This window comes from Phragmites australis, chromosome 3 (assembly GCF_958298935.1).
Source record: "Phragmites australis chromosome 3, lpPhrAust1.1, whole genome shotgun sequence".
Taxonomy (NCBI): domain Eukaryota; kingdom Viridiplantae; phylum Streptophyta; class Magnoliopsida; order Poales; family Poaceae; genus Phragmites; species Phragmites australis.
The window spans coordinates 45229441-45252713 of record NC_084923.1 but is presented as its reverse complement, the minus strand read 5'-3'; the positions used below and the strand labels follow the sequence as shown (position 1 = coordinate 45252713).

Sequence of the window (23273 nt, the reverse complement as noted above, 5' to 3'; positions counted from 1 at the left end):
ACACGGGCGTTTTAATCGCCCTGTCCCAAGATGAAGTCGTACCCAACAACCTGAGTAACATCCCTGCTAAGCAGCTCCATGTAGCTACCATGCGCCTCTACGCCCCGGAGATCCTCAACCTCTGAACACGAAACAACAAAGAAAATATGTTAGCATCGATAAACCGTGATATACGTAACAATTTGTTATGCATAAAACGAGTGTCGTACCAAGCTAAAGACATCAGATCTCTAAGGACTTCGGTCCGCAGAGTAAGGGTGCCTTGCCCCGCTGGTGGCGTATAAGGGGTCACCGCCACTTATGAAGGCTGGTCTAGACATTGTGACATCGTAGTTGGGAATCAACGACGCCGGAGAACGAAAGTCGAGACAGCATGCCACTGTACTAGGGGTGACTAGCCCCGGTGAAAGACCGTCTCACCATAGTAGGGGTCAAAGAGGAAGCCAGGGTCGAAGACGTCCTCGACGAGTCGACAGCGAAGCTCAGACGTACCGGTGGGTGCGGCGACTTGATGAAGGTGGCAGACGGGTGTGACGGGATATGAGCCGGCGCTCGTGGTCCCGTCGTAATGTCTAAGGATGAATTGCAGCTCATTGATTGGAAGACCCTGGCCACATTCCGAATAATGCGGCCAAACATCGCACTCATCTCCGCCCTTGGGACCTCGCCGTCACTGTCAAGCCGTAGCTTTGACGTGCGTGCCTCGGCATCAATCTGGCACATTATGCCCCTCTGCAAATGAAACATTCAGTTAATTAAATAATTTTTTACCATATATTGTAGTAAATACATACTTGTATAGTGTTATTTGTACCTCAAGAGAACGCACATGGTCCCTATGTGTCGGGTACGTATCACACACGTCCGTCATGTGTCATGGAGGCTCAGTCGGTGTGTACGTGACCCGAATTCGCGTCTGAGGCACGAACCACAAGAGGTACGCCGCGTACACCTCCTCAAAGTGTGGCCGATCCTCGTCGATGATGTGCTCGATATCTTGGTCTCATTCGTCAACCCACCACTGCATACGCGACACAAACGTGCTCGTAGAATGAGCCTCCTCTGTATCAACCTGCAAAAACAAATATACGTGAAAATAGGTGTAGAAGAGGGTCGTATGAAAATATAATTATAATGTTACACATCTATGTATGTTGATAGGCAATGACCTAACCACTTGTAGCGGGAACGTTTGGAACTTCCTAAACTGACGCATCACACGATGTGGTGAGTACTCCTCAACGTAGATGTCGAAGATGAGGCCGCGAGTCATGAGCCAATACTCCCGATCACGTAAATAGAGCACAAATAGTTCAAGTAGAGCGCATCGATGTACCTCGGCCTTCGTGTATAGAGTCCAGTGGACATAATCCACCGTCAGCTCATCAAACTGGTGAATAAAGTCCAGGTATGCGCGGTGCGTCTACACGTAGGACCAACTTGACTGTGCAACTAAAATAAGTTAGAGAAACAAAAATATATCCATAATGAACATATACGTACACAAATAGCATATCACTTACTCTATGTTTACACCACAAGGACTCCATTGTTGGGTCATCGATACCGTTCGCGGCAAACTGGTGTGTGCTATGGTCGACAATGGGCCTACCAATGGCAATGCGCTCATACAACCACATCTGAAGCAATAGGGGACACCCGGTCAGGATCGCTTTGATGTTGGTCTTCATACAGGATCGCATAGTCCGTGGTACGTCGCAGCTAGCATAGCTAAAGCCCAGTTGTACTACAGGACCTCCCGGGGTTGGCGTCCGCAACCTCTCTAGCGTATGGGATCATGCTCCTCGAGACCGTATTGTCACAAGTCTCGATGAGCATGATCCAACTGAACAACCACATGAGGTATGCCTCCAGGTGGTAGGAGACGTCATCTTCGCCTGCCTGTGGGTGGATATTGTCTGCCTGTAAAAAAAGAATAAGTACCAATATCTTATTTTGTTAGTAACGTAACAGAGATGAGAAAATAGTATGAGACATACGTACACCAAACTGAACGAGAAAGGCCTTTGTCGGATAGTGCTTCTCCGTCCCTGGAAAAGGCCTGAATAGGGCTACGCTGTCCCTCTGTTCAACGACGGAGAAGCGGGCCAGCATCATGTCGTGCCAGCCTATGCCCATGTCCCTAGCCCCAACAACAGCACCCGTGAAAGGCAGGCACATCAGGAGCGAAACGTCATCAAGCGTGGGTGCCATCTCGCCGCACGGGAGGTGAAACATGTGCGTCTCAGGACGCCACCTGTTGATAAGGACCACAAGGAGGGCCCTGTCGTAGCTGAATCGCGTCACCACCTCCGAGAACCCGCCAACGCGTCCACCTCCACCGGCTGGCACAACGAAAGTAGGCCAGCAACATGCAACCTGTAAACATAATACATTTAATGACGAATAATGATAAAAATCGGTATGAAACATTAAATGTATAATGAACAAACCTCGGAATCCCACGCTCGTCAATCCTCAAGAGCTCATCTGCCAGACGAGGTCGTAGTACCGAGAGCTCCTCAACTTGTACCGGGGTGCAGTATGAACGTTGCCTAATGTCGACCTTAGTGTCAAGCAGCTTCAGGTGCGCCATACATATATGTTCACATGTTATTTACATTTGTATATGCAAAACAAACACAGAGTAAGAAATGTAAACCACTCTAGACCTGACGCCCATCATGCAATTGTGCTCGACCACAGTTGACACCTCCCAATAATTAACCCATTTCCCCTTAAAGTCGTGCACCCGACATAGGCAACCCTCATTCACGCGCTTGATATCATATTTCTTCTTGCTTAACTTAACAATATAAAACTGTCGTCGAAGCGATGCCGCTCATTGAATCACAACATCCTTTTTGGGCTGACTGATAGTATAACTAGCACTTGAGTCAACTCATTCTGCGTATACTCTTAGTCCACTTGATTCCCCTCATTCACCAAAGGTTGTTGAAGTTAGAATTGTCCTAATCCGCTATCTCTTCAGTTATTTAATTCGCTGACCGATATAGCCTACAAGATCTCACCCGCTCAACGGATGATATCTTGTTCTTGCACATTAAACGGACTACTGTAGGTTAGACCTATGTTTTTTTAAAATAACTATGTATTCTTGAAAATATTAAAGAAAAAATATATAAAAAAATTCATAGAAAACTGGCCTTAGTTCCATTCAGGTTGAGAGGCCTTTTTCAGCAGTTGGCTGCCTGCAAATCATTTGTTTGGAATTTTGCAATTCTTCTCGCTTCGGTTGCAATTGGCTTGCAGCTGTCTTCAGAAAAGGCACCTTTTTTTATATATAAAACTAGCATTATTATAACCATACTTTAGCACCAATTATAGATGATATTTTTCATAGGTATCTGTGTCATAGTCTTGTCTCTCCGCCACACGACGAATCCAAAGATTTTATATCCCGACGGATTATATTTTGCCGAGATTTGCAAGTCATGCAGAACGATCAACTGCACATATTTTTTTCTCCCACAGTTTCTTGCTTCTATCCATTAGCTTCTTCTTCCTCTGTGACCAAGTTTACAGACACCTACTATTTGACTCTGCCAAACCTGGCCAGACCAAACCTTGAGCAGCATGAGCAGAGGAGCAATTGTGTCACCTAACCTGTATTCCCTTGTCCCTAGCACCCACAAACCTACCAGAAAAATACAAGGCGGCTAGACCATCAGAACCTTCACGGCCGCAATAGTTTAGCCGAGTTGCGGAGTTGCATTTCCCAGGCGGCCAGGTTCTTCAAACACGCGTGACAGTGACCTGTACCATCTCCTCCTGTTTCTTCATCCTTCGCTTTGATTTATATGCCGTGCCTTTGCTGAACAGAAAAGCAGAGGGATCAACACGCTTCCGGCAGGCCATACACGGGCCCTCCTTGCCATTTTGTCTAATGGCATGCATATCGCGTTCTTGCGGATGATGCGTGGTATTTGCAATTGCAAATTACAAGTAGAGGAAGGCAACTGAGAATTGGGGTTGCTTTTGCTTGCTCGCGTGGCCGTTTCAGAATTGGCTCCCGTGACCTTGCGGAAAGCCGACGCTTTCTGTTAGCATTATCCACTGAGCGAGATAGAGATAGAGATTATCGGAGGTCGCTAGATCAGTTGAGCAGGGTAATTGATGCGTTTTGATTTGTTGCCTGCGTTCTTGAAAGTGCAGTGTCAGATGGTGGTTTGCTCTGTAGCCTCAGTTGCTGATTCTGCAAGGTGCAACTTGCCTTTCTTGGTGGTCTGTCCAGGTGTGTAGCCTAAGCGACGATGGGTTCTTGCGTGTCGTCAACGAGGCAGCGGCGGCGGTCGAGGAAGCTGTCGGTCGCGGCGAGGAAGCTCCGGCGGAAGGTGTCCACGGCGATCGCCGACGCGCCGATCATCCGCGGCGACGGCGACGCCGCGAGCTGCTTCGCCAGACACGAGGTCGTCCGCGTGGAGGCGCCGGTCTCGAACGTGATGCTGCACCTCACGCAGCTGCAGTGGCAGCACAGCCAAATGGATGCAGGGAGTGGTAATACCAGTGCATCTGAGCATCTCCTTTTCCCTTCTGTAATTGGTATCAGTATCAGATTGCTCACAGCTCTGAAAATATTGTCCAGTGATTTGTGAGGAAGCATGGTACGATTCCCTCAGTATCCTGGAGTCGATGGACTCCGACGACGATCTCGACAACGATTTCGCCAGCGTCAGTGGAGGTAATGTGTTTTTTAGGGCTCTAGACAGATGTTTGATGTTCAGTGTTACATTGTGTAGTGCAGTGTAGTTTCAGACTTTTCAGTGCTCACGTGAAACTTCCTTCCTATCCAGATCCTCTCCCTGACGTCACCGGCGGCACAAACGCGCCACAGGCGTCGCAGTGCAAGGACGCGGCGTGCTTGTCGGACGCCGTGCAGCGCCTCAGGAGCATCGCAAATGCAGAAACATGTGATGGTAACCCCGCTGAGAAGAGTGATGACCCAAATGCTGCTGCCGCTAACACTGATAGCTGCAAAGCTGAGGAATGCTGCACTAGTAGCCTGAAAGAATTACAGAGCACAATGTCGTGCTCGCCTCGGCCTTTCCCGCCATCGATTCCAAGCAACAAGGTCCAGCCGATGCCGATTGTCGGTGTCAGCCCGCATCAGCAGAAGAAGAAATCAGCTGTGGTCAGGCTCTCATTCAGGAGGAGGTCATATGAGGGTGATGAGATGACTGAACTGAGTGAGTTGCTTAACATTAACACTCAGCTACGCCATTGCAATGTCTTCTTCGTGATGTCGGCCAATAGCTAGCGTTTACTTTGCTGACAAAACTTGCAAATCCAGGTGGTTCTGCAAATTATTTGTACCGTCCGAGGGCGGGTTTTATGGTGCCGTGTTCGACAGGAGAGAAACTGTCAGAAGGTTGCTGGTCGATTCTTGAGCCGTCGACATTCAGAGTCCGCGGAGAGGGCTTCTTCAAGTAAGAGGCAGTGGACATTGTTGTACACAAACTGCTTACCTGTTGTCCGCGATCATGCCTGACTGAGTCTACGAAATTCTCGTAGGGATAAGAGGAAATCCTCAGCTCCAGACTGCTCCCCCTACGTCCCCATTGGAGCAGACATGTTTGCCTGCACAAGGAAGATACACCACATTGCGCAGCACCTCGCGCTTCCGTCTCTGAAGACTCATGAGACCTTTCCTTCACTCCTCATTGTGAACATTCAGGTAATTCAGTAGGACACACATACTCAATTACTACTTTCTGACTTCTTTTTGTTACCTGGTTAGTTATGACTTCTGATTTCAGAGCCTAACAAGTTTAATGGTTTCTACAGTTGCCCACCTATCCTGCTACAATGTTTGGCGAGAACGATGGCGACGGGATAAGCCTAGTTCTGTATTTCAAGCTATCTGACAGTTTTGACAAGGAGATTTCTCCTCAATTACAGGACATCATCAAGGTAGATTTGCTCGTGTTCACAAGAACCTCCCTTTTTCAGAACTTTTGTCAGAATTTTCACTGGCTACTTGGTTATGCAGAGGCTTGTGAACGAGGAAATGGAAAAGGTGAAGGGGTTCCCAGTAGACAACACTGTGTCCTACACAGAGAGGCTGAAAATTCTGGCCGGTTTAGTAAACCCTGAAGACCTGCAGCTCAGCACAGCTGAGAGGAAGCTCGTGCAGACCTACAACCAGAAGCCAGTGTTATCACGTCCACAACACAAATTCTACAAGGTAACTGAAGTACATTTCCTCACTTTTGTATCAACTCACAGGTGCTGAAATCTTTGTGTGCTCCCAGTTCTGACTGAAACATTAAAAATGTGTGTGTTTTCGTTGATAATGCAGGGTCCAAATTACTTCGAGATCGATCTCGATGTGCATCGGTTCAGCTTCATATCGAGGAAAGGGCTCGAGACCTTACGAGAACGGCTGAAGCATGGTGTTCTTGATATTGGCCTAACCATTCAGGTACTTAAATTTCATCTGCCCCTGGCTGAAAGCCCTTGACTGAATGTCTGAAACTTAAGCATGGTCTGATCTTGGTGCAGGCACAGAAGGCTGAGGAGCTGCCTGAGCATGTGCTGTGCTGCATGAGGTTGCACAAAATCGACTTTACCGACAACGGGCAAATACCAACGCTGATAACGGCAGCTGATGAGTAAATTCTCATGTCTTCACTGCAAGGCACTAAAAGTGTCGTAGATGTTCTTTGAGATGTTGCTGTATAGATCGGCAGGTAGTTGTAGGATATTCTAGTTTCTGCACTAAGGGCTGCACATAGATTCGTGTAAAACGGTAAATGCTTCCTGATTGGCCCAAAAAAAAAGTGGAGAGAAGACAATTGGAGCAATCTGCAGTCTGAAGATGTATATACATTTCATTTTAAAACAAAATTGATGGTTACTAAAGGTTCAGTATTTCAGTACATATGAGTTCCTTGGACCTTCCATTTTTCATCTAGAATATTTTGCGAGAAAAAACGAATGAACTCGTGCCTTCAAGTTCATGAAAAAAGAAAGAAAGAAACAACAAATGTACAATCACGCAACACAACCAACTTGTGCAACCAAATCATCACTTCAGCTCCCCTAAAACAGCCGAAATCCAAAGAATGATGACCGACAATTAGCCAGCTGAAACACCTGCCCAAAAGAATCTATTATTCACACCAAGGAAAACCACACTCCACAAAAACCATCCATCAATTCAACAGGTGTTAATCTCGGCTAGCTCTCCTCTTTCAGCTGCCGAGTGCCACCGGTTTGCTGAAACATTCCACTTCCACCGGCTACGTTCGTGGATGAAGATGGCGCCTGATCAGCGGAAGAGCCGCCCGCGGCGGCAGTTTCGGCGGCGCCCCGGCCCGTTGGGTCGTGGTTGTGCCGGCCGGTGTACGTCGTCAGGACGCACCTGGGGTCGTTGGACGCCCTCTCGATCTGCTTGCGCACGTTGCAGTTGTCGGCGGTGCACTTGTAGTAGCTCCTGCAGTAGGTCATTGCGCATCTGAGCATCATCACGACTCCGATTCACAGTGAACGTACTTGTAAGCACCAGCCATTCAGGTGTTCAGGTGCAGGTGATGGAACTCGTGGAAGCGCAAATGTTACCTGGGACGGGGGTTGCCCTTGACCACTTTCTGCCCGTATTTGCGCCACCGGTAGCCGTCGTCCAGGAGATCCACCTCGCTCGGGGTTTGTATGATGATCTTGGGCTTCTTCACCACCCTCGGCCCGCCCTCGCCGTCCGCACCTCTGACCAGACAATCGGCAGCTCGTCACGCTTCACATTTTTGGGCGCGGTGAGTTGCACTTGCACCAGATAGTATAATAGGACCATGCATGCATAACTGACCCGTCACGGCACCCGTCGCCGTCATGATCCTCGTGCAACGCGTCGTCGTCGTCGTCGCTCGGGCCGTCCTCGTGCTCGTCGGCAGCGGCGGCATCATCCCCACCGCCAGCGTGAACACCGCGCTGCGCGGGGCGCGGGTGGTTGTGGCGGCCCTTGTAGGTGATCTCCGTGATGAACCCGTCGAAGGAGCGCTCGACGACCTTCTTGACGGGGCACCCGTCGCGCGTGCACTTGTAGTAGCTCCGCGGCGACTCGGCGTCCTTGAGCTGCTTCTGCCCGTACTTGCGCCAGCTGTACCCGTCCTTACCCGGCTGCTCGATAGCCGCCGCCGTCGCATGCTTCTGGGACGAGTCGCCGCCGAAGAACGCGCCGACGCGCGGCTGCATGTGCTGCTGGTCGTGCGGAGCCGCCCTGGGGAGGAGGACGGTGAAGTTGGACGGCGGTAGGGAGGAAGACGCCGGCATCGCTCGCGGAAGTGGCCATTGCAGCGGCGGAGGGTCTGGCTGGAGGTACGATGCGTAGGGTTGCATGCTGCAGCCAAGCGGGGATGGGGCGAACAAGGCGGGATGCTGGTAGGACGGCGGCGTGTAGGAGCTCGCCTGCGATCGGAAAGATGCAGCTGGTCTTGTTGTGAACTGTGAATCTGTATTCTGTAACACTGCAAAATCTAATTCTCCTCGAAGTAGCTAGACCCCGGAAATGATCAATAGCTGTACATGTGATAATTGCATTTTTTTTTATGTGATTAGGCTCTAGGATGCATGATAAATCTTGTAAGTACCAGTGAGTACTTTAGTACCTAAAATCGAGCTGTTAATTTGTTTGTATTAAATTCTTATGCCTTAACGTGCAAAGCAGATAGTTCCTGGGATTGGCCAACAAGTATTTTGACAACTGCAGCCTGTAGCACCAGTTCATCCTTAAGAAAGCCCCCCGTACGAATGATGCGGGAACTACTAGCTAGAATGCATAGGATGGTAAAACATTGTGCTCTCTAAAAATAAGAATGGGAGAAAAAAAAAGAATGGTAAAGCATACTAGCATGGGGTAAAGAGTGTATGAATCAACTGCATATGGACATGATTCTGAATATAGGTGTTTTGCAACTCATGTAATGGTTCTTTGACCAAGGCTACCAACAGAAACAATATATAGCCTAATCAACGAGCGCGCACCAAAACATAAAACAAACTCAAATTTAAGAGGAACTGAAGATTCCCGTGCCAAGAAATAAGTTTCAGAAAGAAGTTTCTGAACCTCTCCATCCGAATAATCCGATTGACTCGAAATGACTATGCCTAATTGAGAACAAGAGACCATGCATGCAACTTTACCATGAACTGAGGCGTCAGATTAATAGCAGGCGCCGTCGTCACCTCCTCGATGGACCCCCACGGCGGCGGCAGTGGTGGCTGGGGGTTCACAACGGCGCCAAGAAGCGCCATGTAAGACGACCCCTGATCAAAGTCACCGCCAAACGCCGGCCCGGCGCCTCCGCCGCTGCTGCCTCCGCCGTCGAACTCCCTCTCCTGAGCAGACGCGAATGGCCGCTGGGGCATGGCGTCGCCGCGCCAACGATCGGCCATTGTGATGACCTCTCTTGCTTCTGTTGACAAGCGTAAGAAGACTGCGAAATGGCAACGACTGGGACAGCTGCTGACCAGAGAGAAATAGAGGAGACGCCAAGAGTAGGCTAAGTGTTGGAGCGATCTACCAACGATGCCGCGTTTCAATTCTCAAAAAAAAAAAAAAAGAGACCACATTTCACAGGTCTATGCATGTGGGCGGTTAATCTAAGCCATGGATGCAGACACGGCTCATCTCAAAATTTGCCAAATGGATCAACAATTGGATAGTGCGTGACATTCGGTTTTAATTGGTGCAAAGATCTGCATGCTGTCTACAACTAAGAGTCTAATATGCATTATTACGATTGAGATTTGCGAGTTGTAGTGCTAACTTTGAAGAGGCATTACCAGCTGTGTATCGTTGCACACACGGTTGCACACAACGTGGACCAAGGCTCCCCATTAGTTCCAAGTATAGACTCTGAGGGCATTGTCTGAATACGGGGGATCTGGATCCAAATACCTAAAGTTAAGTTCAAAATCGAACACAATCCTAAAAATTCAGAGAGCAATTTCCCTTATCTGAATACCGCCTTAACCATCCAGCACCACACAACGCCATCGTCACCATCAACCTATAGAATGCTTCGACATTTATACAATATCATCCTAATCCCAACTGTTTTTTATAATGTTTCAGGCCATTTTCAACTGGTAGCAAACTTTTGCAACCATTAAGTTCATAGAATACATCTCTTTGACAAACAGCAGCTTTCTCGGCCAGCTCATTATCAGTAAGCTCTTTTCACACGGCTGGTTGCTAAACACTAAATTAATTCGTTAGACCACAAACTGTAGTTCTTAATAAACTTATGGCTGTCTATCCTGCTGGTTAGAATCCATCAGAAAAGCGAGATGGAAGTAATATAGAGCAAAATGTTCCCAAATTTGTAAAATATACTGAGGTTTCCATCCGAGGAAGTAAATTACTTTGTACGCACGTATGCTGCTTCTATTCATAACACACAAACCTTAGAATTCTTTACAATGACTTCTTTGCAACATTATAAAATTCCGGTTGAGATGAAAAGTTCCACTTTTTTACTAGGTCCACCTCAGTTTCTATACATGCTTTAAGAAGACCCGCAAAAGTCCTATAGTTTCAGTCAAGAATTTTGACTCCCAATGTCTTGGAACCAAAATATATGGACAAGCCGTGACCATAAATTTCTTTTTGGAAGGATATTAGAAAATTGAAAGGACCGGCAGCAGCAGTGCCAGTCAGGTTTTAGTTACAGGTACCATAGCAGATTACAGAGTGAAAAAAATAAATACCATGACCATAATTTGCATGCCCACTTTAGAATTTTAGATACAGATCACAATCCAGTTGTCAGCAAAACAATTCTAATAGGATTGTGGCATTATAAAGGCCCATATCCTGCTAAATTATCATGTTTTGAATTCTAATAGGATATGGGAGAAGAAAACTGCAAATCTAAGCTTAAAAAGAGGCCAACTGGAATGGGATGATTGCAACGTGAGAGCAGAAATTGAGCAAAAGAAGAATGAACCAGTGGCTACATAAATTTATTTCTTTTGCACAGACAATAATGTTTGACAATATATACTCAATTATCATGTATGAGAAACATACTACAAAATTAGTCCGTGAGATTACCGGAAAAACTTACAAAATTGGCACAGTACATTTTGGAAGTAAGTGAAAGTTGAGACTCATACTTAGGTCAGTAAGTCCGCACAAGCCGTTGCCTCTTTCCTGGCGATTCCATCCAACAAAATTCCAAACGAAAAGAATCTAATTGGGCCACACTTTTGCTGATGTCAGATGGATATCCCATGTACATTCCACCAGGTAGCAAGGTCATTTCGTAGCCTCCATCAAACTAGAGCAAATTGTTATCTGCTGAACCTGCCCAGTGGACCGCTGTAGTCTGCTAGTTCCGGTTTTCGTTGATATATTATCCTATGAACAGAACAAGTAATCTATTTAGATTCTCTTTTGAAGAAAATGTAGCAACACTGAAAATGAACCATTTTCCCCCATAAATGCTTTTTGCTACTTAAAGCTCTTCCTATTTTATTTATTTTTTTCTAGTTCTTGGAAACAAAAGATTTGACTAACTATTTATATGTTAGGAAACGAGTGACCACAAGTGTGCTGATGCACGCACGGATGCAGATAAACCCACCAAACCATCCATGTCATGTACCTTTTGAAATGTATCACTCTCGAGTTCCGGAACAGCTGATTAGGTCAGTATTGCCAAAAAGTTAGTTGGAACTATACCCTTCAAACAATGGGCGTATGACCAAAGTGCAAGGTAGATATATCACACAATCTCTGAAGCATACCTGAATCATCTGGCCGTTGCTATCCATTTCAAGGACAACAGCTGTATCTGCTTCAGCGAGAGTTGCTCCATACACCCCACTCCTCTTAGTCACAGAATGGCCCTCCCATCTTCCAAGTAGTGCACTTATCCTATCATTTCTGGCAATCTAGTGACAAAAAAATAAAATCTGTTCTAATTTAGTATGATCCTGTGATTCCTGTCATCAGACGATTCAGCATGAAGATTTCAGCATTTGATTATAAGAATTCACCTCAGGATCAACTGATGGCTATATAAGTGGCTGTGGCACTACAGGTCCCTGCTTTTCAAGAAAAACAAGAAGTGTGTCGAGCACTCCCTTTGGGTCCATCATGTGGAAAGCTCTCACTCTGCCATTGCCTTCCAGAGAGTACAGGCAATTCTCACATACAACAGATGGCTTATGAGAAGGTATCTTCAAGTTTCTGGTGAAGTCAAAATAGATATGTTACACCTTATATAAGAGCTTCACAATGTAGCAACGACCTAGTTTTGTGGAGCATTGTCTACTTAGGGGATTCTTCATCAGTATCATCTTCTCCAAGCACACCAAAACGAAGGACAGTCTCCAGCATTCCAGCAGTCTGGTACCTCAGAGCAAAAGCCTTCTGTTCAGGAAAGAACCCTATCTGTACACTAAACAATATCACTCATTAACTAAGCTCAGATGTACAGAATTTTACAATGATAAGGAAACATGAAAAGCCTACAATTTTCAGCGCACCTGCTGATATTTGTCCACGGGGAACATGTTCGTCTCTTTGATTTTGTACTCCACCCACTCTGGTCCAGAATCATCCTCATCTACAATTGATATCTTAGAGGAAACTTGCTTAATATACAGCCTAAAAATCACAAATATGTAAAATACATCATTTAGGACCCCCGCGTAGATGCAAACATCCAAAGCATTGCAATTTACGATTGGTAAAAGCGCTGACATAGACAAGAAATACAGGTAGAGAAGCTTAAAACCTCACCAAATTTAATCGAACACGATTTAACATGAATAGCAAATATCACAGGGAGTTGATCCCCTGTAGCAGCCTCCCGTGCTTCGAATTGCTGACAAAACACAAGCGCAACCACAGACAAACGCGCAACACTTAGCCAAAATCACGAATCGCGAAACAGGAAGGTTTGAAGATCAGAGGCGGGGCAGGGCATACGTAGAAGGAACCGTTCCACTTGCCGACGTTGAGGTCGAAGAAGCGATGGAGGTTGTCGATGCTCATCGCCTCGTCCTCGTCAACCTCTGGCGGCCCCGCGACCGCCGCGCGGGCGGTGCACAGCCGGCCGCGCCGGAACGGGACGAGGCGGGCGGAGGGGAGAAAGCGACGGCGGATTTGAGGCTGCGGGACGGCGGGGGCGGCGACCCGCAGGCCCACGAGGGGTTCCGCCATGGCGGTTGAGTGGGAGAGGGAAGCGGGAGAGTGCTGCGTTTGTGCGTTCAGTTTGCTACATGTTTTAGTATGAGGTTAGATGAGATATGATTATTTATAATTTTTTAATGGAATGATTTAATTTTTTGTTTGCTTAGTTGATAGGATGAATTAGTTTTTTTATTTGTTTAGTGGAATTAGAGGTTATAGTATGAGTTAATTTTTTGTTTGGTTGGATGAATTATATGAGCTGTATTAGTTATGATGATCGTGCAATATTTGGAGGAATTTATGTATATGTTAATTTATTTGAATTCAAATTGAATTAAAAAGTGAATATCATATGGAATAATAAAAATACATATAAATAGAGTATTACAAATGAACTCAATTTTTCAACTAATAATCTAGTGCTGAAAACATTTTTATAAATTAGTACAATATTAGTGAAATTTTCTATTTTTTAGAATTTATTTAAGACATTAAAAATTACTATAATTTATAAAAGTAGGTTTATTTAGAGAATTTTAATTAAATATTGTTTTAAGATTTATGAATTAAATTAATTAAAATAAGTTGCTAGTGAACTCTAATTTATTTAAAAAAATATTTAAAAAATTTAGACCACTTTTATACTTCTATATAAAATCGAGAGTTAAATAAAAAAATATAAATACACACGCAGAAGTTAGAACGGCATCTACCTAGCTTTCTTCGACGAGCGCGATGCACAGCGACGGACGAACGCGGATGTGGATGGCTTCGGCCGGGTCTTTTTTCGGATCAGCTTATCTAGCATCTCGACGAATATTCGGCTGATTCACCAACCAAACAGCCGGCCACGCAAAAAACTGTCACAGGGTGATCCCATCCACCTGTGTCCCGTGAACTAAGCACGTCATAAAATGGACGAGCTATAGCACATCTCTAATAAAACGGTCTGATCAAAGTTAGTCCTGTGTCTTCTTTCTTTTCTTTCCCGTTTCTTCCCTTATCTACACGTTAAATTAATTAGCAACTAATTTAAAAACCTCAATCAATAAGCAAGCTAATTTAGAAAGCAGTGTCAGCCTAATATTCGTTTTCCCATTAATTTTTTACTCTTATTACAATATTATTGATTTTATAAGTGTATAACAGTATTCAGTTCCCAACGCTATCGCTGACAAAGGCACGATGAAAAGGAGAGATCTTTCATTCCCCGCTGTTTTATTTCACCTTGAGAATACGCCTCTCCAGCGAGAAAACTTAATCGGGACGTCTCCGAATGGAAGAGGTGCACAATGATGTGGAATTGGTTGAACTCGAAGAGATATCGAGGACACAGATGGCCTAAACTCATCCTTCTTCCAGAAAGATATCGGTAGGCCTCAAAATTGTCACCGTCGTCAGGCGTCCGACACAACGGTCTAACCGCTTCCAAAATGCATCAGATCCCAGCACATCCTGATTTGCTCCACAGGAGACCAAAACACTAGCCACCGAAATATTGGCCCATCCGGCAATCCCATTCTCTAGGAATTCTGTAGATCCCAATTCTGAATTGGAAAGTTAAAATGGTTCAACACGCCGTAAACCGTTAAAACATACAGCTGGGTATCCAAGGTCGTTCACAAGAGCGGACTATTGTGCTATCAGTGGCACACGTTGTCAACAACGACGACCTCTTGTAACACCAGGTCACAACTACCGCAAGAAATGTAATGAACAGAACAATGAACTGCATATAACCAACTTATCATCTGATTCAAATGCAAGCGAACAAGATGCAGTAAAGCTACTTGGTTCATAAGAACATAACAGATAGCCAAGGTACATCCAAATCATTCAGTGTAAACCGCAAGATGGAAAAGCAGTCCCAAAGTCGCAAGTTTAGTTCTCACCACACCACCTCCCAAGTAATAAACAACCAGGCAAATAACCAGCGCAGTGGCAATGCAGCTCTAGTTCTTGGGGCCAATGTCCTTCAGAGCGCAGATCTGCTCCTCACCCATAGCACACATCACTGTCACAATCAGATCCTTCCCCTCGGCAAATCCATCCTTGATCTGTGCTTAGCAAAAAAAAAAGGGATTTAGACCTGAAAAGTACTTTGCCACAAAGCTGCAGCTGGCTACCGAACATAATTTAGAGCTCTCTAACCTGGGTAAGCAGATTATCATCAGTAGGGAGCTTCAGATCATCCTTAGTGCCTCCACTTTCGGTCAGCAGGCTGACCTGCATAATGTGTACAACACGAATGAAGAGTTAAACATATCATTATGAGCAGATTTCAGGAAACTAGGAAGAGTCAAAAGAAGCATACAAATCCATCTTCAGAAATGTCAATCAGCTGGTAGTCAGTACGGTTGACATGGGGGACCTACACAGTACAGGGAAAAATATTAAAAAAACATTGCATGGCAAGAACCGAAGAAACACTACTGAACATGGTTAACACTTACGTCACAGTTGTGGGAGGATGGCACAATATCCTCAAGCTTCTTTCCATTGAAAATGTCAATGGCCACAAAGTGACATTTTGCGTGTCCGTGCTTCCCTGTCTTGGAAGTGGAGACCTCAACAACCTACAACGAAAACGGAACTAGATGAAACCAGTCACTTCCAAAATGAGACCAGTCTGCACTAATAACCAATCAAAGAGTTCAAGCACAATTAGGGATTCCTAATTAGCACATGAATGATGAATGATACCGATAAGACATACGAAGCATCAGCAAGAAACAAGTATGGCAATAGAAAGCTATGCAAAATTCACACCATGTAACAAAATGCGACCACTGATACTATGCTAGAAACAAAATATATCATTTAAACAGAGCTAAGAGACAATAACAAGGGAATATAAATCCTACAAACGTGCTCCATGAACTTCAAAGATTCATAGCAATTACTAATCAAGATATGACGATAGTAAAAACTTTGACCAATTGTTCAATTTTTGTAGATCAGAAACACATAAGAAAAATAGCTGAGATCTCACAGGATGAGCTTACAGAAGCACAGCACATATAAACATTTCAAATGAAAAGGGTAAAGAAAAATGAACATTTTGCCGCTATAATGCGCCTAAAATCAACAGACCTGACACTAACATAGTTCCAAGGCATCTAATTTAACACAATTAGTGCCACACAACAGATAGCAACTACAATAGCCATCCTACAGACTAAGCAGACACACAAAAGCACCAAGCACCAACCTTTTGTTCTCAATACCTTTACAAAACAATCAGCGCAGGGCATCTCTCGCACAGGGCACATCCAACCTACGAAACGCAACGAAAAAGAGGGAGAGGGAAACAGGAATCCGGACCTTGCAGGGGCGGTTCTTGATGACGATGTGACCGTTCTTGCGGATGGTGCCGGCCTGCTGCGGGTAGGTCTTGGACGCGCCGGCGTCGGCCTTCGACTCGAAGTGGTGCTCCTCGGAGTCCGACATCTCCGAGGCCCGACCGAAAACCCTGCTGCCACCCAAAGCACGCAAGCACATATCAGAATCCCTAGGGCTCCGAGCTCGCCGGACCAGACGAGGGGGTTAGACAGAGAGAGAGAGCGGAAGAGGAGAGAGGGCAGCCGCTCACCGAGGAAGACGCGGCGCGAGGAGTTGGGAGGGGAGGCGGAGCGACGCTGCGATCCGGCTGACTAGGGTTCCGCACGGGCGCAGCACGCGAGTCATTTTATGCGGCGCCGCTGGTGGTGGCTGCGCGGGGAGGCCGTGGGCTTTCTCCGCGGCCCAGTAAGGCCCGTCCGGACCTCTCTGTCGTCGTGGCGTGAGTCGAGGCGGCGTCCGTGCACCGCCGTCGGATCCATAGGTTCCGTGGCATCTGACGGCACACGTTTCTTGACTTGGACGCTTCTGGGAGTTTTTTTGGTGCCGGCTTTTCGCGGCACGGAGAAGCCGCCCCATGCGTGCCGAGACGCACACTCTACCAAGCCGAAGCTATATCTATCTGCAGCTAGGGTGATGCATGGCCACCGGCGTGAAAATTCTGTTCATATCGATCTATACACCAAGAGTCATTTCGGCTCAAGCTTTAGCTTCGTCCTCGCACTCTACTACGGAGTAGAACTTAGAAGACATGGAAAGCGTTGCGAATTATCTGATGCGTGTGCTAGAGCTGACTGAAACATACGCTCCTACGTATTGTCACATGTCACAGCATCTCTGCCAGCCAGAAAGTAGCAGCTAATCCAACTGCCTGTATGAAACTTTCATACGACAGGGTCGTAATTTTGTGAGATTGTCAGAGATTCAAATGACTCTTTAGAAGATGGATAATAGACGGCTCAGATCAACCCGAAACACTTCCACAGTTGCACATCCATGGAGCCATCTGTTAAGACCAAACATTTCCCAGCTCCCAGAGTCCTCAAATTCTGCACAACCAATACCATTACAGATCAGACAATCCATTTCATAAGACCCTAACGCAAGCGGCAAGGTCTTTGCCTGGAATTTCCATCCCTGAAGATCACAGTCGACAGCACCACTGCTGGTCTGCTGGATGCCCACTGCACCAGAACGCAACAAAGACTCCCGACGTAGGCAAACATCAAGTCATAGGCACTTTCAATATGTTCCTCAAGCTAAACGAAGCAATATTCCTTTCACGACATGATGTCCCTACTTCCGACCTCTTTAGACTTTAGCAGAAAAGGAAAAACACAACTTTGCTTCGACACTGTTGCAAGCAGAACCATGTTCTCTACCATGAGCCTGCAAGTTTCTCTAGTGTACAAAAGCTGGGACGGAAAAAATGGTGCTATTATTCTATACAAATAATGGTTATCCATACAGCAAATACAACATCTTGGTGAGCTTGAATATGTTAGGCACAAAGAATACAAGGGGACACGCTTAGCTTGATTATTTGTACAACAAATGGGTAAGCAGCTCCAGTTTTGGTTAGAAGGGTATTACACCAAGCGAGACTTTCCTCTGAAGTCCTCCACCGTCTCAATGAATATCTGGTGCTTCTCCTCCCTGAACAAGAAAAACGTGCAAGCAAGTGAAATTATTATCAGACACACTCAGTGCTTTCTTTGTGATGAAGAGATGTAAAGATTAAGGTAGGGTGCAAAAACTGTCGCAGAAGCGAGAAACCCTTCCATGCATTCCATAAATCCATCGAAGCCAATATCGTGCTAAACAATGGAAGGATATCGCACTTTTGGAAAGGGTTATCACTTCTTCACCTTTTCACCCAGCAAATACTACCACAGTACCACCTACCCCAACGGAGATGGTGAGATGCTTATAAAAGCATTGGTGCTTAGGGAGAGAGAAAGCAATAGCTAATGGGGTGCTCTCTGCTCTTAGGGCATCTCCAATGCAATGTGATAAACACATAATCTATCCCATGTGGCAACTGGCAAGACAAAAGTGGTTTTCTAGTGGTAAAGACCTATTCATGCAGTTACATAGGTGATGGCCTAAGGCACCCTCTCAAGCACTCCTACTGGAGATGCCTACAATGTAAGTGTCAGCATCGTCAAAATAAAATGATGTGCTTCCATAATATTTCTGTCTAATTCAGCAGCCACAAATACATTTTCCTTGCAGCATTTCAACAGAAGCAATTGTCGACTTGTAGTTATTTTTATATTTTACAATTCAAGATTAATCTGAAGTTACTAATGATAAAATCAATAAGATCTTGTAGTTTAGAAGCCACTCACACTTTATCCACTTCTTGATGGTAATTTGGAGCAACCGCCAAAAGTTGGCCACTATGGTTGTACGCTATTGACGCCACATTGCCCGAATAGCTTGGAAACTGTGATGGTAAAACACTGTTACTTTTAGGTCATTAAAACAAAGAACAAAAAAAATCAGTCGATGATAATTAGATGAACGGGAAAACTATCATAGGCAGGAGGGGGGAAAATCAACTTTGTATGCCTAGCAATTGAAGGCAACATCAACCAGTAATACATGCAAGGTCAGAGGGTTAGCAAGTGTTCAACTATTTAGGATTTTTTTTCGTAAGCAGTAATGAACAACCTTTGCCACCTGGAAATTTGCATAAAATATGCAATGAACTTAGCACAGTTTTCAATCTATATAACACTGCATTCTTCTCTTATTAAGAAATAGCTTTTGTAACTGAATCCGCAGAACATATGATAATAGTATTTGCGGAAGGCATAAATTAATCAGTATGGGAAAGGGGAGGATGACACAAGATTTAGCAGGAGTACATATTGATCTCACTCTAAGTAATCCTACCACTAACAAAAACAACTCTTTTTAGATTAGGCAATCAATGACACAATGTAACATTTTTAGGACGAACTTGATATTACCTCAAGCAGTTTCTTTTTTGACTGAGCATCCCAAGAAATAGCGTATCCTTTATCATCTCCGGTAACAAAAGTTCTCTTGCTGCTGATCAGAAACATATGTTCTTAGCTTCACCTTGAGAAAATTATAGAACTTCTATACACAAAACATACCAGGGATGAATTGCGATGCAATTTATGGAAACCAAATCTGATCTTCCATTTCTGGAATTTGGATGACATCGGAAAGTGTATCTGCAGAACCACAAGTATCCCAGTGAATTACAGAGGATGATTTGTACTTTACTTTCTCCAAGGACTTGATTTGGCTTTCCCTAAAAAAGGGACTTAATTTGGCCCATCTACCATGAAGATGTCCAAATTGATTCCTGTATAGCTAACTTTCGTTCTCGTTGGTCTTTTTGTAAAAAAAATTATGGTTAGAAAACCAACTGTTGATTTGGATAATTTTAGTTGAATACAAAAAAGACAATTCCACAAGTAAATAAGAGATGATAGGATATATGAGAAAAAAAAAGCTTCAAATGTCAAGTGCAATTTATACATCATCTCCATTTAGACAAAAAAAAATGTCTTTTTAATAACACACTAGTCTTCTGTAACAATTTTAATCATATTTGATTATATATAGTAAATGATGCAAAAAATAAACAGCACACTGAAACCCCGACAGCAGAAAGAAACTAACAATACTAACCCAGTATCACCATCTGTTCCACGGTCAAGATACTTCAATGCAACAACTCCATCCACCGAGCCGACAACATAACCTAAGAAAGAAACAATCATACAGGACGAACATTTATTATTAAAAAATAGAGTGAATTGCACAAAACTACAAATGTTGTGCCATTTGCAACACAAAATTACAATTATTGTGGCTAGTAACACAAAACTACAAGTATTATGCACTAATTTCACATAAAACCTGATTTTAATTGAATTCGCCCAAAAAGTAGTCTTATATTTCTCCAAAAATCCTAGAACTTTTTTGTATGTGTTCCATAATTCATGTGCAACCCATTTTAATTGAATTTACCCAAAAAGACTGTGTAGCATTTAAACTAAATTTTTCCAAAAATGTTACCTTTATAACTCCTAACAATCGTTAGTGCCTCAAATAAAATCCCAAAAATCTGAAACAAATCATTAATATTCTTCTTATATAATGGACTGATTTCTAAAATTATTTCCAGACCTAGGTTATATAGTGAAAAAGTGAGTTTCTTTGTAAGTATATAAATGGATCATTACCAAAGGAACACACTTTTTCACCATATAACCTAGGGTTGAAAATAATTTTATAAATTAGTTCATCATATAAGAAGAATATTAGTGATTTTTTCCATGTTTTTGAGATTTTATTTGAGGCCCTAACAATTGTTAGGGGTTATAAAAGTAGTCTTTTTGGAGAATTTTAGTTTAAGTTCTACACAGAATTTTTGAGTGAATCCAATTAAAATGGGTTGCACGTGGATTATGGAACGCGTACAAAAAGTTCTAGGATTTTTGAAGAAACATAAGACCATTTTTTGGATAAATCTATTTAAAATTGAGTTTTGTGTGAAATTATTGCACTATACTTGTAGTTTTATGTTACTAGGCACAATACTTGTAGTTTTATGTTACAAATGGCACAATACTTGTAGTTTTGTGCAATTCACTCTAAAAAATAATGTCAAATCTCAATCCAAAATAGTGTAGTCACTTGGGGAACATTTGAAGGTAAACCACCAAAGGAATTAAACCTAATGATTTATTCTTACATAATCCCACCTTTAAATGATGGACTTCCTTTTCATAAGATACATTTTACTAATATTTTCTGGAAATAGCGACTATAGACAATGTTTTGCTAAGGTTTACAGCATGTTGATAAGCATCTAGAATTGTCATTTTTCCTTGGAAAAGTTCTTCTAAAAAGACCAACTAAAAGCCTTCAATATTCTGAACTATGAAGAAACAGAGCAATATGGAAAATCCTAATAAGTACAAAAACATACCATTCCACTCTGGAGAAGCATGAAGGCATCGTATGTGATATTCTAGAGGACAATCTTTTGCTTTAACTGGCCCAGTTAGATTCCTAATGTCATAAAAATAGACATTTCTTGCAACTGCGGCTAATATATACATGCCGCATATTGAAAGTGATACCACATCTGAATCTAATGTTATAGTGCCGCTAGGGTTTACACTTCTTATTTTTGTATCCCAAAACTGTAGCTTCTTGTCAAGGCTGCCAGCAACAACTTGACCTGAAAAACGCGTAACACAATACTAATAGTAAATACATGCTTTGATAGTCATTGAGTGACGTATTTAATATTTAAGAATGACTTTTCTGAACTTGGTACATAAATCTTAGATGTCAATTGGTGATGATGTTGTTTACAAATGGCAAGTAAAACACAATAATTTCAAACTAACATAGCTTTCCTAGCAAGTATTGCTGTTCAAATCAGGTAATAAGAAAAATAACCAACTGCTAAAAACGGCCAGGTTCGTATAATCATTTCATGTTCAGTTCATGAGAGCATGTATGTACAGTTCTATAGAGTTATTTGGTGCTCCAGAGAAATAATCCAGTGAATCAAACAGAATCGTCAAGATATAAGACTATATACTGTTCCTTACCAGTCATCTGGGAGAACTCAACGCAGGCAACCATATCTTCATGAAGCCCCACTGTATCCTGAGCACCTGAGCGGAAGTCATACCTGAGAATATTGCCGAATATATTAAACTACATAACATGGAGAATGCTAACTTTACTTGATACTGTAAATCAGCAGCAGCAGCAGCTACCTTCTGACAGATCCATCAGAGCCGCAAGCCAACACCGCGGACTCATCCTCGAAGCAGCAGTCGAGTAGCGCCGCCTCCGACTCCGCCTTGAACCGGAGTGTGCTCGTATCGGCGTCATACAGCCGCAGCCCCTGCGGAACAAATCCCACGCAAAACTCTATCAAACAGCTCTTCCCACCTCCACGGAAACAATCAGACAAGCTCCCCCAGATTTCAAACTAGAATTGAGCGCGCCCAAATTGGAAGTCGAAACGGGCTGGAGCACGAGCGATTTACCAGAAATAAATTCCCCCAAACAAATCAGAATCGCAACCCTCGAACACGACCGAATCGGAAGTGGCGAGAGAGCTCGGAACGGCTAAGCCGCAACGAACCACGAGGGGTCGGGGAAGAAAGAGGTCTCACCGAATCCCACGAGGAAACGAGCAAGTTGTTGGAGGAGGGCGCGAACAGAACCCGGGAGACGGCGCCGGCGGTGGTTCCGCCGGCCAGGCTCCGCCTCGCCATTTGACGGGTGGGTCTCAGGCGCGGCGCGGCCCTTGCTAGTGGAGTGTAGTGGAGTGAGGAAAACTGAGCTCTCGCTGCATCGTGGGCCCAGGTGTTAAGACAGATTGAGCTCGGGCCCAATAGCAGTGGCCTTCCGGCTCGGATGATTAGTAACCGCAGTTTTTTTTTGTCTCGAGTCAGTGATCTGCCGAAACATATTAGGTTGACTGCTGGCAGACTCAGATCATGTTTGGCAAAGCACGAACTTCGACATCTATACAGGATTTTAAATTTATTGAATAAAATAAAATATTTAAAATATTTGTTTTTAATTTAAAATAAAAATAAAATATCCCAATAAAAAACCCTCAAACTATCCGTAGCTTCACTCTAATAATTTCTGAAGATACGGATGACCAATTTAAAAAATTATTAGAACTAGAGCTTTAACAAACCTTCAAAGTGTGTTTAGTTATTTATACAAAATTTTATAGAACTGTATC

General features: G+C 44.0%; 3 protein-coding genes and 1 pseudogene across 4 annotated transcripts; 1 reads left to right on the top strand and 3 right to left on the bottom strand.

Moving 5' to 3' along the window:
• The first annotated feature begins 3452 nt into the window (after positions 1 to 3452).
• On the top strand, positions 3453 to 6823 carry LOC133913358 (uncharacterized). Of its 2 annotated transcripts, XM_062356490.1 has the most exons (11): positions 3453 to 3751; positions 3844 to 4130; positions 4256 to 4518; positions 4607 to 4702; positions 4815 to 5207; positions 5312 to 5447; positions 5533 to 5695; positions 5806 to 5931; positions 6011 to 6205; positions 6320 to 6442; positions 6523 to 6823. In XM_062356490.1, exons 3-11 carry the CDS (start codon positions 4275 to 4277, stop codon positions 6634 to 6636), a joined length of 1590 nt encoding a protein of 529 aa, XP_062212474.1. In that variant the 5' UTR covers positions 3453 to 3751; positions 3844 to 4130; positions 4256 to 4274; the 3' UTR covers positions 6637 to 6823. The 2 variants fall into 2 exon arrangements, with proteins under 2 accessions (XP_062212474.1, XP_062212473.1); XM_062356489.1 differs by having other exon boundaries at positions 3453 to 4130.
• A 34-nt stretch (positions 6824 to 6857) lies between these two features.
• LOC133913359 (probable WRKY transcription factor 58) lies at positions 6858 to 9538 on the bottom strand. The gene is made up of 4 exons (XM_062356491.1): positions 9160 to 9538; positions 7826 to 8424; positions 7582 to 7725; positions 6858 to 7456 (listed from the first exon to the last, which is right to left on the bottom strand). Exons 1-4 carry the CDS (start codon positions 9409 to 9411, stop codon positions 7201 to 7203), a joined length of 1251 nt encoding a protein of 416 aa, XP_062212475.1. The 5' UTR covers positions 9412 to 9538; the 3' UTR covers positions 6858 to 7200.
• Positions 9539 to 10974: 1436 nt separating this feature from the next.
• On the bottom strand, positions 10975 to 13417 carry LOC133913361 (uncharacterized; annotated as a pseudogene).
• Positions 13418 to 14875: 1458 nt separating this feature from the next.
• Positions 14876 to 22838, bottom strand: LOC133910777 (uncharacterized). The gene is made up of 16 exons (XM_062353049.1): positions 22690 to 22838; positions 22285 to 22415; positions 22114 to 22196; positions 21480 to 21734; positions 20174 to 20246; positions 19630 to 19710; positions 19480 to 19561; positions 18853 to 18950; positions 18097 to 18157; positions 17471 to 17550; positions 16755 to 16997; positions 16487 to 16637; positions 15616 to 15738; positions 15477 to 15533; positions 15314 to 15388; positions 14876 to 15219 (listed from the first exon to the last, which is right to left on the bottom strand). Exons 1-16 carry the CDS (start codon positions 22789 to 22791, stop codon positions 15115 to 15117), a joined length of 1800 nt encoding a protein of 599 aa, XP_062209033.1. The 5' UTR covers positions 22792 to 22838; the 3' UTR covers positions 14876 to 15114.
• Positions 22839 to 23273: the final 435 nt, after the last annotated feature.